The 12,723-nt window shown below is 37.2% G+C and overlaps 1 protein-coding gene across 2 annotated transcripts in view; it reads left to right on the top strand.

The window, feature by feature from the left end:
- The window catches only part of LOC127651692 (DENN domain-containing protein 2B-like), an 82,859-nt gene that overhangs the window by 15,586 nt on the left and 54,550 nt on the right, over positions 1–12,723 (top strand). For both annotated transcript variants that reach the window (XM_052137768.1, XM_052137684.1), the window contains exon 2: positions 12,494–12,589. In XM_052137768.1, coding sequence (XP_051993728.1) covers positions 12,516–12,589 — 74 coding nt within the window. In that variant the 5' untranslated portion in view covers positions 12,494–12,515. The remainder of the gene's footprint in view (positions 1–12,493; positions 12,590–12,723) is intronic.

The following is a 12,723-nucleotide window of genomic DNA, read 5'->3' as shown; positions in this document are numbered from 1 at the left end:
TCCAGCTGTGTTTGATTATACTGATTGGACTTGATTAGGAAAGCCACACACCTGTCTATATAAGACCTTACAGCTCACAGTGCATGTCAGAGCAAATGAGAATCATGAGGTCAAAGGAACTGCCTGAAGAGCTCAGAGACAGAATTGTGGCAAGGCACAGATCTGGCCAAGGTTACAAAAAAATGTCTGCTGCCCTTAAGGTTCATAAGAGCACAGTGGCCTCCATAATCCTTAAATGGAAGACGTTTGGGACGACCAGAACCCTTCCTAGAGCTGGCCGTCAGGCCAAACTGAGCTATCGGGGGAGAAGAGCCTTGGTGAGAGAGGTAAAGAAGAACCCAAAGATCACTGTGGCTGAGCTCCAGAGATGCAGTCGGGAGATGGGAGAAAGTTGTAGTAAGTCAACCATCTCTGCAGCCATCCACCAGTCGGGGCTTTATGGCAGAGTGGCCCGACGGAAGCCTCTCCTCAGTGCAAGACACATGAAAGCCTGCATGGAGTTTGCTAAAAAACACCTGAAGTACTCCAAGATGGTGATAAATAAGATTCTCTGGTCTGATGAGACCAAGATAGAACTTTTTGGCCTTAATTCTAAGTGGTATGTGTGGAGAAAACCAGACACTGCTCATCACCTGTCCAATACAGTCTCAACAGTGAAGCATGGTGGTGGCAGCATCATGCTGTGGGGGTGTTTTTCAGCTGCAGGGACAGGACGACTGGTTGCAATCGAGGGAAAGATGAATGCGGCCAAGTAGAGGGATATCCTGGACGAAAAACCTTCTCCAGAGTGCTCTGGACCTCAGACTGGGCCGAAGGTTCACCTTCCAACAAGACAATGACCCTAAGCACACCGCTAAAATAACGAAGGAGTGGCTTCACAACAACTCCGTGACTGTTCTTGAATGGCCCAGCCAGAGCCCTGACTTAAACCCAATTGAGCATCTCTGGAGAGACCTGAAAATGGCTGTCCACCAACGTTTACCATCCAACCTGACAGAACTGGAGAGGATCTAGTAAGGAGGAATGGCAGAGAATACCCAAATCCAGATGTGAAACACTTGTTGCATCTTTCCCAAAAAGACTCATGGCTGTATTAGATCAAAAGGGTGCTTCTACTAAATACTGAACAAAGGGTCTGAATACTTAGGACCATGTGATATTTCAGTTTTTCTTTTTTAAATGTGCAAAACTGTAAACAATTCTGTGTTTTTCTGTCAATATGGGGTGCTGTGTGTACAATAATGAGGAAAAAAAAATATTTTTGCAAATGGCTGCAATATAACAAAGAGTGAAAAATTTAAGGGGGTCTGAATACTTTCCGTACCCACTGTGTGCCTATATGATGAGTTTATTGCTACGGTCATATTTTTAATGTTGTTTTGTTACATTGTTGGAACAAACCCTGCTTCTTTGTAATGATGCTGAATATCATCTTGAATAACCAGATTGTCAATCACGCTCCGCAGGTCTTTATTTCCCCCCCAAAAAATAAAACATATTCCTTGATATAAGCAGGCAGTACTTCTTCTCATTCGTAAATTATAACTGTTAGTTAATTTTCTAAACAAATTGTGTATCCAAAATCTTTATAACTTTAATTTCTTTTCTAATATTGTATTTTGTCTTGTGATCAATTAAATTGTTTTTGTTTTATATTTAAAAATTTTTTGGACCAGTCATTTGATTTGGGTTCACAAAGTCAAGCTGAAGTTGCTCTGCAATCTCAATTATATTGATGCTTCAGTAGTCTATTATATTTCCATGTTCTGCTGGCTATTTTTACAGCTGTTCCTTTTTTAACAGCTCAGTGAAAATATTAAAACTGATTTGGAGGGAAAAACTTCCCCTTCCCTCATGTCATAGAAAAATAAATATTTACATTATAAGTTATGTTTAGCCAAGGTCGTAACCACGTCTTGAACACTGTTGGGGGGTGTTGAGGACACAAATATAATAATGGTCCTCGGTCCTTTTAAACTAGTCAATGCGATAAAATTATAATTTTCTGAATAAAGGCTTTATATGCATTTACGTTTTTTTAAATGCAACCAAAATTTGATCTTTTTTGGTTTTAAAAGATATGTTTTTTTTGCACACAGTACAAGACAAACACTGTGTCTGTATTGCTAGCAATTTGCCTGTTTCAGTCATCTTTTCTTTTTTCTGCTGTATTAAAGAAAGGCAAATATCATTTGAATTTCTTTTCATCATTGATGTATCTGTAAAATTACATGACTGTCAGATGTCTAGAATACAAAAAATTATTTATTGTCCTCAAGTTGTGCCTCATTCACAGTTCTAGTTCTAATCTGAGGGTGATGACACTGTACATTTGTGCTTTTTTATAGATAATTTTCTTAGACAATGTCAAGAGAATTTTCGAAAAAGCTCATTCAAAAGCTGCCAGATTACTTGACATGCTTGACATGATGAAAACTACTCTAATGTTTTCACATTCACAGTTATTAATGACATACAAATCACGTACTGTACATGATATATTTTTAATTCAGTACTGTGAATTTCATCAAATGCTAAATAGATTAAACCCTTGGAAATTAATGTCAGTCAGTACAATATTACAATCATAAAACAGTGGTCAAATATTTCATGTTTAGTTGGATACATCTCACATGACACTAACACTCTTAACATGGATAATCCACGTGGTTCCTGCTTTGCGTCATAAACTTGAGTCCCGCAATCATCGATTTGTTTGTTTGATCTCAAATGACATTAACGAGTGATGTTGCACAACTGAGCATGGTAAAAATGTAACTTTTATAAACCTTTATGTTATTCTTGCAACAACTTAATGACAACTAGATGGTGATGCATAATGGACTGAAGCAGAACAGCAACAAGGATATCAAATATTGGGCGGGACAATCTGGTCATATCTGATATTGGAGGGACTTGTCCCCCTCAAAGAATATTGCTCTTTGTTTAGCCACACTTTTTTTCTTTCCTTGCAGCTATAGAGCATTTTCCATAATAACAACAGTAATTGGGACACTTCCAACTGGCAATATACTGTGTTAATCACTGCAAAAGTTGTCTTAACCTTAGGGCAGGACAAAAATCTAAAACAAAAAGCTAACCTCTGAAAGCATCCTTCATTGCAGTACCTATATACACAGGTTATTAGTGTTAACAGTATTCATACCATTGCCACTGGAATCTCAATTGAATCACTCTAAATACAAGCCACATTGCCTCTTTTGACAGTTTGGTAAGTAAATGTGACAGTGTAGTACAACCGAAGGTTACAATAAATAATTAATCAGGAGCAAAATGAAAAGAATAAGTCAGTATTCAGCAGTCTAAATAAGAGCTGCAGAAAAGCCCTCCAGTTTGATGGAAAATTAAGACTCATCATGATCTTTGCAGTCCTCTGAAACAGGAAATGGCTGACAAAAGGAATGCTGTCTCTCCCTTCATCTATCTCTGTTGGGCTTTGAGCTCTGCTGCTGGTTGGGTGACTACTGCATACAACAGCTTCCTGTAAACAAGACCACGGTGCACCCAGCTACACCCAGCCCCTCTGTTTTTGAGTGCATGTAATATTAACCAGAAGGTCTTCCTTCTGAATCTGGAAGACTCATTTTCCCACTTGGGCTCTCTGATGAAGCCCTCTGGTTTGATGGAAGGAAGTGGCAAGTTGTATGCACATGGTGCTGTGGTTGTGAGGGCTGGCTGATTTAAAGATGACTGAGTGTGAAGACAGTTTTTAGGGGTTGTGGTAGTGTGAAGATCTTGTGCTTGTGGTGAAGATACAACAAGTGAGATTATAGTTATATTCAAAGATTTATATATATTCAGACTTTAAAAGTTGTCCAGGGTGAATGTTGAAAAAGAAAGGTTTTCATTGCCATGGAGACGCAATAGTTTTATAAAAAATAAAATAAAATAGACGAATATTAGAAATGATTTTTTTTGGTGTTACCTAATGTATTCAGGTTGATTCAGTGATGTTAATATTTTTGACTTAACCAGTTAATTTAGATGTCACAACCAACCTAGTCTTATAGAATCAATGTTACTCTATTTACATTTTTGCAAATTGACTTTCTACGTTTCTCTGCAGTTTCCTGGTGAAATGAACGCTAGAGGCACTCACCAGTCATTTTAGGTAGTTTCTGTGCAAAGCATGGCCTTTTAAATCTAATTTACTGCTCATCAAAGGCTTGTCATGGCTCTGACTGACTAAATGAAAAAGCAGTCAACCTGAGCCTCTGCACTCAACTTCCAGACCACAACTCCCTGACCCAGCTTGTAAAACTAATATCTGCCATTAAAGGGTATCTTTTTTTAGTCCTTAGGTGCAAATGTTCATGGGAAAAAGCAATCACAATTTAATGAGCCAAGAGTCTAGCTTAGTTCTGTTAACCTTGGCTCCTCTATTCAAACAGGCATTAATATAAGCATTCACTCCAAACATTGCTCCATAAACTTTGGTATGGTTCTCTGATTCTACAAACAGATTTCTTTAGAAATTCTGTTATACTAAACCTGCTCTTTAATTACCTTCAGGTCTTTGTGCTGCTGTTTTTTTGACTGCATATTCTGTGATTATAGAAAACAATTTATAATGTAATGTTGCTACAATTAGTGGTGCTTGCTAAGGCAAACATTACTATATTTATTGCTCCTACGTAGAGATTTAAACAAACTCTTAACCGTAAGTATTAATATTTGCCGCATAACGGTTTGTGATATGTCCACGAATGATTCCTCAATTTTTGCTTTTCAAATGGAGCTGACTCATGATTTTTGACTGGTGGATGATGACATGGGCAAAAAAATCCCAGAGTATCATTGACAACGTTTACACCTGGTATTAAAGTAAGTTGCATCTTCGGTGATCTGATCACATGCGGTCAGGTGAGACAAATCACTGTTTTACACCTGGTCATTTAAATGAGTCTCCTGTGACAACTTGTGTTCAGATTTTGAGGGGAGGGTCTCTGAATATAAGACGACATACATCAGCCACTATGTCAGTGTGTTACTACATGATAATAAACTGCAAAAAAGTAATGAAAGACAAAGAAAGCATGAATTAAACCGGCATGCTGTTTCTCCCAGATGCAGTTGAAATTTAATCTAAGCAGAAATGCAACAATTTGTGCAGACATTTATTTTTCATTTAATTCTCAGCTACTTAGTACTCAACTTTATGGGAGGCCCTCAAAGGCTGGAACACCATATTTCTGTATATGCAGATGATGTTCTCCTTTTCCTTTCAGAACCATAAAGATATTTGGCAAATTGTTTTGATATTTTTTGGTATAGGATGTACAGTCAATTAGCAAAAAAAGTTAATTTATGCTGTTGTATGATACTGTAGACCTGAGATTTCTCAATAGTCTTCCCTTTAGAGCCACAAACAAAATAAAATATCTTGGTATTATAGTCCCCAGACATCAAAAAAGTTTATATGAGCTGATTTACAGAGTTATGATGAACTGAAGAGTCATATAGAGACTTGATGAATGCTCCTTCTAACATTGATTGGTCATGTCAATGCAATCAAAATGGTCACTTTACCCAGATTTATTTTATTTATTTCAGAGGGATATTTTATATCTAGGAATATAAAGTGCCTTTCATAACCAAATCGCACATTTGTAAAACAAGGAACATAGGAGGCTTTGATTTCCCCTGTTTTAAGCACTACTACTGGGCAGCTAATGCGAGGGCTTTAATGTACTGGCGATGTGCCTATCCTGGTGAGTTGTTTTCTTCTACCCGTGCATGGATAGCATTGAGCAAGATACTCAGGGCTCTTCCCTCCCTGCTCTACTCTTTGAAGAAAAGAAGCCTATCAGAGCAATCAGAAAACATAGTGGACACCTCATTTAGGATCTGGCATCAGATTAGAAAGGTTTTCAAATTTCCACAAACAAGTACTCTTTCTCAATAGCCTTTAATCATGCATTTTCCCCCTTGCAGACTGATCAGGCCTTCTTGATATGGGAAAAAAAAGTAATTGTAACCATAGGGGATTTGTATATTGAATTGGCATCACTGTTTGATCGTTTGTTTAGTAAAACGTGAAATACTTATATAAAATATATATAAAAAAAATGGTTTTAGTGCAGCAGTTGGTTGACAGGTGAGGGGTGTCACTTCGCTGCTGTCCGGGACGCATTGAGGATGGATTAGCATAAACACAAATGCAATGTCATCTCATGCGGTTTTTTTTGGACCTATCACAAAACATTTTGCATGCCGTTTATACTTGTATTTAACCCTGACCACATGTTATCAGTTGACCGGAAACCCTTCTTATTACCAGGTGTTAACAGGATCATAGAGATTTTGTAAGCAAACACCCTAGCAACCACATAGTAACACTTTGACCCCGTTTACACCTGGTATTAAGATTTTGGTGATCCGATCACATGTGGTCAGCACTAAATACAGGTATAAACTAGTTCTAAAACGTTTTATGAACCAATCTCAAAGATCACATATGAATGTGGTCAAAAACGTAATTGACCACATCACATTTGATATGTAAATGCTAATACGTCTTGTATGCATCCCAGCAGTAGCGAAGCACCACCCCTCACATGTGAATCAACCACTGGGCTTAAATAAGATTCACGAGCGGTTTAGAAGTGTATATAACCGTCTGATCAAAAATGAAAAAAAAAAAGCGTATACACAAGCATGATTCCTTCATGGATCTTCTTTACATTTATGCATTTGGCAGACACTTTTATCCAAAGTGACTTACAGTGCACTTATTACAGGGACAATCCCCCCAGAGCAACCTGGAGTTAAGTGCCTTGCTCAAGGACACAATGGTTGTGGCCGTGGGGCTCGAACCAGTGACCTTCTGATTAACAGTTATGTGCTTTAGCCCACTACACCACCACCACTCCGTCTTCAGTGTGTCTAAAATCAACATGCACAGATACTTATGAGAAGCACGAACATCTGCTGCTGGTTAATACAGGTAATCCATTAAAATAATAAACAGTTCTGCTCAAAATGTTGAGTTTGTGCTTAAATTAGATTTGATGCCCTGATGCATCTTATGTGAAATGGTGCACATTTTTTTTTTCACGCTTTCTTTGTCTTTTCTGACTTTGTTGAACTGAAAGTTTATTTTAATGCAGTAACGCAATGATATGAAAAAATTTCCCTCCCCTCCAAATCCGATCACAAGTGGTCACAGGAAGGCTTGGGAAGTAACAGATTACTTGTAACAGCATTAGGTAATCAGGAGACAAAAATTAGGTAACTGTGATCTGTTACAGTTACATAAAAAACTATACCATAGATTACTTTTTTGATGGATGGTTGGATGTGCTTTTTTGAGCTTCAAAATCCAAGGTACACTCCCATTATAAAGCTTGGAAATATTTTTTTATATAACTCCAATTGTGGTTGGCTGAAAGAAGAATGTCATGTACACCTAGGATGGCTTGAGGGTGAGTAAATTATAGGATCATTTTAATTTTTGAAATGTGTTAGAATGAGTTAACCTTAGCGCTCATAGAAACCTGTGGCCCTCATTATTTGGCGGGAGCAGGAATGGCTACCAATAATGACACTATTTGCACATCATTACTGGTATGGCATAGAAATCTCCTGGTTTGCACAGTTGCAAATGCGAACTGTACTATGTTAGACAGGTGTTACGATCCCCTGTTGTCTGCCCTGTGTTCTCTGTTTCTCTAGTCACGTTCATGTCATGTTTCCTTGTGGTCTGCCCCGTGTTTTCTGTTTCACCCTCGCCAGTCACGTTCCATGTCACTCTTCCTTGTTGTCCGTCCCGTGTTTTCTGTTTCACCGAACACGCTCCCTGTCATGTCTTCCTTGTTGTTCCGCCTGTGTTTCACTGTCTCTGTTAAAACTACACTTCCCTTCTTCCTCACTCCTCATCACCGCTGTCACAGCGTTATTATTCGCACCTGTCGCTTATTTTGTTATCACTGTGTCTGTCTATTTAAACCCTGTCGTTTCCTCTCTCCGTTGTCGATCGTTACCTTTTCGTGTTCATGTCTATGCCAATGTGTAATCTCCATTCGTGTTTTCTCCAGGTTTTCCCAGCCCTTCGTGGATGTTCTGTCGACTCGTGTTCAGCTTTATGTTAGTTTGTGTTTACTTTTCCCCTCGTGGACTTTTTATTTTGCTCAAGTGTTTGTTTGTTTTGTATTATAATAAAGCCGCATTTGGATCCGCACACCCTTCTGCCTTTCCCTTAAAGAGGGTCCTTTTCTTCCAACAACTTCCACTTAAATTTTCTTTAAAAAAAAATATATAGAAACCTAGGTTATTATTTTTTTATTTTTTATGAATGTGGACATCAGCTTTCAAGCTTGTAGGTATTTTATTTATCTAAATGGTAACTGGTATGATATGTTACTCCATAGCTGTAATGGATTTATTACCTGGATCTAGAACATAAGCACACCTTTCTCTTGAACATGTGGGGACTGTCTGTGTTTCTGTAAAGGTCGGGAATTTGTTGTTTGCATGACAAGGATTATATGGCTCTTTTTTTGTAGTGAACAAGGTCCATATTGGTTGTGGTTTGACTCATATTTGCCAGGCAGGGTTAACCCATTAAGAACCATTGACAAAGTAACTAATGAAAATATTTGCAGGGACGGATCTAGAAGTTGATTTATGGGATTGCAAGGTGGTGTCATGAGGACTATGAAGTGTGGCAACACCAAAGGACCCATGCATGGTTCTTCATTGCAACAAGAACTTCTTCATTTATTTACGTCACTATAAATTTACAAATGCCAATGAATTTGTGATACAGTTGCATTTACGCAGAGAGGCTACAAAGTAATCTTGTACTACTGTTTTTTTTTTTTTTTAACATTAAATAGAATGTTTTGCATTCTTACATACTGTAACATTAAAACAGATCAACTAAATGCCCCTTATCTTGTTCTGTGCTAGTTGACAAATGTTTTACTATTCAGAGTAGGTGGTAGGTTCATTCTTTTAAAGTCATATATCTGTATAGTCACATACACTGAAGTCTTGGTTACAAAATTCAACATTTTCACCGTTATTACCCTGGAAACAAGATAAAGTTCACTTTACACTCATTATCCTTTTGTCCACAAGGGGTTAGTTGTAACAATGGAACCTGCCATTAAACTAGTGGTATAGGTTTCATGTGATCATTTGCGCGATCATACCTGATAGAAAATTGCAATTTTGAAAGGTTTTGAACTAGCTGTTTAAAACCAGCATACAAAACCACACCTAGAGAAAACACACATTTGTGTTACACTCAAACTCAAAACCTTATAGTTACTGAAATACAACCCTTGTGACAATTAGCCCCAGTCCCCCTATATCAAAATATTCTTGCATTCAATAATTCTATATATATATAAATAATATATATATTTCAATAATTCAAATATTTCACATAGAGAACTGGCAATCTACAGTCAATGCATAGATCACACTTATTAAACATCATTGGGATAGGGGCTGGGAAAGACAGAAATACAGGACAGAAACAAACAATGAATTGAATATGAAATGGATCAGGTGTGTAAAACTCTTTTTAAATGGAGGGTGAATTACACTAAAAGTAACTTAACTTAATTTAATTGATTTGTTAAACCTTTATATAACCATGGATGGAAAGTGGATGCACAACCATGTTAATTGAACTAATAAGTTCTAGATCACCTTTGTCACTCCTGTATCACCATTGTAAAAATCCATTTGAAAACGAACATAACACAAAGGCCTAAAATAAAAATACACCGCACAGATAATCATAATTACTGGAGAAATGTATATTTACCACTATTTTTCCATGTATCTATCCATATTGTCATTATTTTTTCCTTGTGGTTGAGGAAAACATTTACTGGGTTTTCTTCTGACAGTCTGTCAATCACATCCACTTCTGGATGAAAAATGCAGGTATAAGTGAGACCGCAAGTGCCGAAAGATGCTTTGTTCTAAAAATAAGCCCAAAGAACAGCAACTCAAAAGTGCCCATATTTAAAAGCAACTTTATGAAGAAAAAAACAAACCCAAAGTCCCTAATAATAAGCAGACTTGGCAACTATGCCTGCCAGATGCAGAATCACTCCACGCGCTGCAATAGTCAAGCACATGTTCAGCTCTATAGTAAAATACCGTTGTTGTCATTTAATAAACTCTCACATTAGTCAGCATCAACAGTAATATTCTTACATGTATATTAGGGCTGTCATGATTATTATATTTGGCTGTCGATTCATTGTTAAACAAATAATTGCGACTATGATGATTTAATTGTCTGTTTTAGGGCTAAGACGAATAATTGTCTCTTTTTGGGCTTTCACAATTAATTATCATAATTTTCATATTTCTTAAAGTGAATGTGTGCTTCATACACCTTAAGAAATAATTGTACATATTTAACTTACATAAAGCAAATGACAAAATGGAGATATTGACATTTAAAAAAGGGAAATGTAAAACTTTTTCGTTGGGCTTCAGGAACGTATGGTAAGATGACATCATAATAGCTTGCAATGTAAAATAATTAGCTCTTTAGATTGACAGAGCAGGCTGCATGTATGAAAATACACAGAAATAGTAGTTCACACTTTAAATATATCTTATAAAAAGTATGTCAGAATTTTCTTGGCTCCGTGGGTTTTTTAAAAAAACACCCACCATTTTTAATAGATCGATATAAACATTGAAACCACTTTTTTCACAAATAACCACTAATTGGTCCCATAACCATCTGAAACTTACAATGAATGTGATTCATCATGGAGCTTTTGTTGTTTGGGTCTTCAGCTTGAACAGAGAGTGAAACAGGAGCCGTCAAATGTTGTGTATTATATTTGATACACACGGCGTAAAGACAGAAGGGATTGTAGTTTGTAATGTGTTTCAAAATTAATTAGTACTATTAAGTACTTACAGTTGAAGTCAGAAGTTTACATACACCTTGGCCAAATACATTTAAACTCAGTTTTTCACAATTAATTTAATCGTAGAAAACATTCCCTGTCTTAAGTCAGTTAGGATCACTATTTTATTTTAAGAATGTGAAATGTCAGAATAATAGTAGAGAGAATTATTTCTTTCAGCTTTTATTTATTTCGTCACATTCCCAGTGGGTCAGAAGTTTACATACACATTGGTAGCATTGCCTTTAAATGCTTTAACTTGGGTCAAATGTTTTGGGTAGCCTTCCACAAGATTCTTAAAATAAGTTGCTGGAATTTTGGCCCATTCCTCCAGACAGAACTGGTGTAACTGAGTCAGGTTTGTTGGCCTCTTTGCTCGCACACGCTTTTTCAGTTCTGCCCACAAATTTTCTATCGGATTGAGGTCGGGGCTTTGTGATGGCCACTCCAATACCTTGACTTTGTTGTCTTTAAGCCATTTTTCCACAACTTTGGTGGTATGCTTGGGGTCATTGTCCATTTGGAAGACGCATTTGTTACTGAGCTTTAACTTCCCTGCTGATGTCTTGAGATGTTGCTTCAATATATGCACTTAAATTTCCTTCCTCATGATGCCATCTATTTTGTGAAGTACACCAATCCCTCCTGCAGCAAAGCACCCCCACAACATGATGCTGCCACCCCCATGCTTCATGGTTGAGATGTGTTCTTCGGCTGGCAAGCCTCACCATTTTTCCTCCAAACATGACGAAGGTCATTTATATATATATATATATATATATATATATATATATATATATATATATATATATATATATACTTGTCTACCTGTTTCCTCCAGCATCTTTACAAGGTCCTTTGATGTTGTTCTGGGATTGATTTGCACCTTTGTCACCAAACTACGTTCATCTCTAGGAGAAAGAATGAGTCTCCATACTGAGCGGTATGATGGCTGTGTGGTCCCATGGTGTTTACTTGCATACTATTGTTTGTACAGATGAACATGGTACATTTAGGCATTTGGTAATTGCTCCCAAGGATGAACCAGACTTATGTTTTTGAATTTTTGTTTCTGAGGTCTTGGCTGATTTCTTTTAATTTTCTCACGATGTCAAGCAAAGAGGCACTGAATTACACCTCCAATTCAGTACATCTCCTATAAGAAGCTAATTGACTAAAGGCTTGACATCATTTTCTGGAATTCTCCAAGCTGCTTAAAGTCACAGTTAACTTAGTGAATGTAAACTTCTGACCCACTGGAATTATGATATAGTCAATCTGTCTGTAAACAATTGCTGGAAAAATTACTCATGTCATGCACAAAGTAGATGTCCTAAACAACTTGCCCAAACTATAGTTTGCTAATGTTAAATCTGTGGAGTGGTTAAAAAAAAATTGTTTTAATGACTTCAACCTAAGTGTATGCAAACCTTTGAATTCAATTGTAAGTCTTGCTCACAGAGATAGTCAACATGATGGCTGCTGCACAGCGGTGGTCAACATTTGTATACTCATCATAGTACACATACATTATTAAACATAAATGACAGACACTTTCTTACGAAAGTAACTTTTCTATGCAGGTGAGGTGGTCATCAGAGGGAGATGACTGCCAACAAGAGCTCCAAGGCTGCACCGAGAGCAGGAGGGGCTAAAGGCCCTCAGGAAAACTCAGACAGGTGAGAGACATAATGATGAGTCGCTATAATGACTCTCTGTCCATTTGTTTTCTTTTTCTGCTGTTACATACAGCAGTGGTTCCCAAACATTTCAAAATCATATCACCTCTTTATAGTGATTATTGTGTTATAAT

The sequence above is a fragment of the Xyrauchen texanus genome, chromosome 1 (assembly GCF_025860055.1).
Source record: "Xyrauchen texanus isolate HMW12.3.18 chromosome 1, RBS_HiC_50CHRs, whole genome shotgun sequence".
Taxonomy (NCBI): domain Eukaryota; kingdom Metazoa; phylum Chordata; class Actinopteri; order Cypriniformes; family Catostomidae; genus Xyrauchen; species Xyrauchen texanus.
Note: the sequence above shows the minus strand (reverse complement) of the source record. Positions and strands in the feature narration are given on the sequence as shown.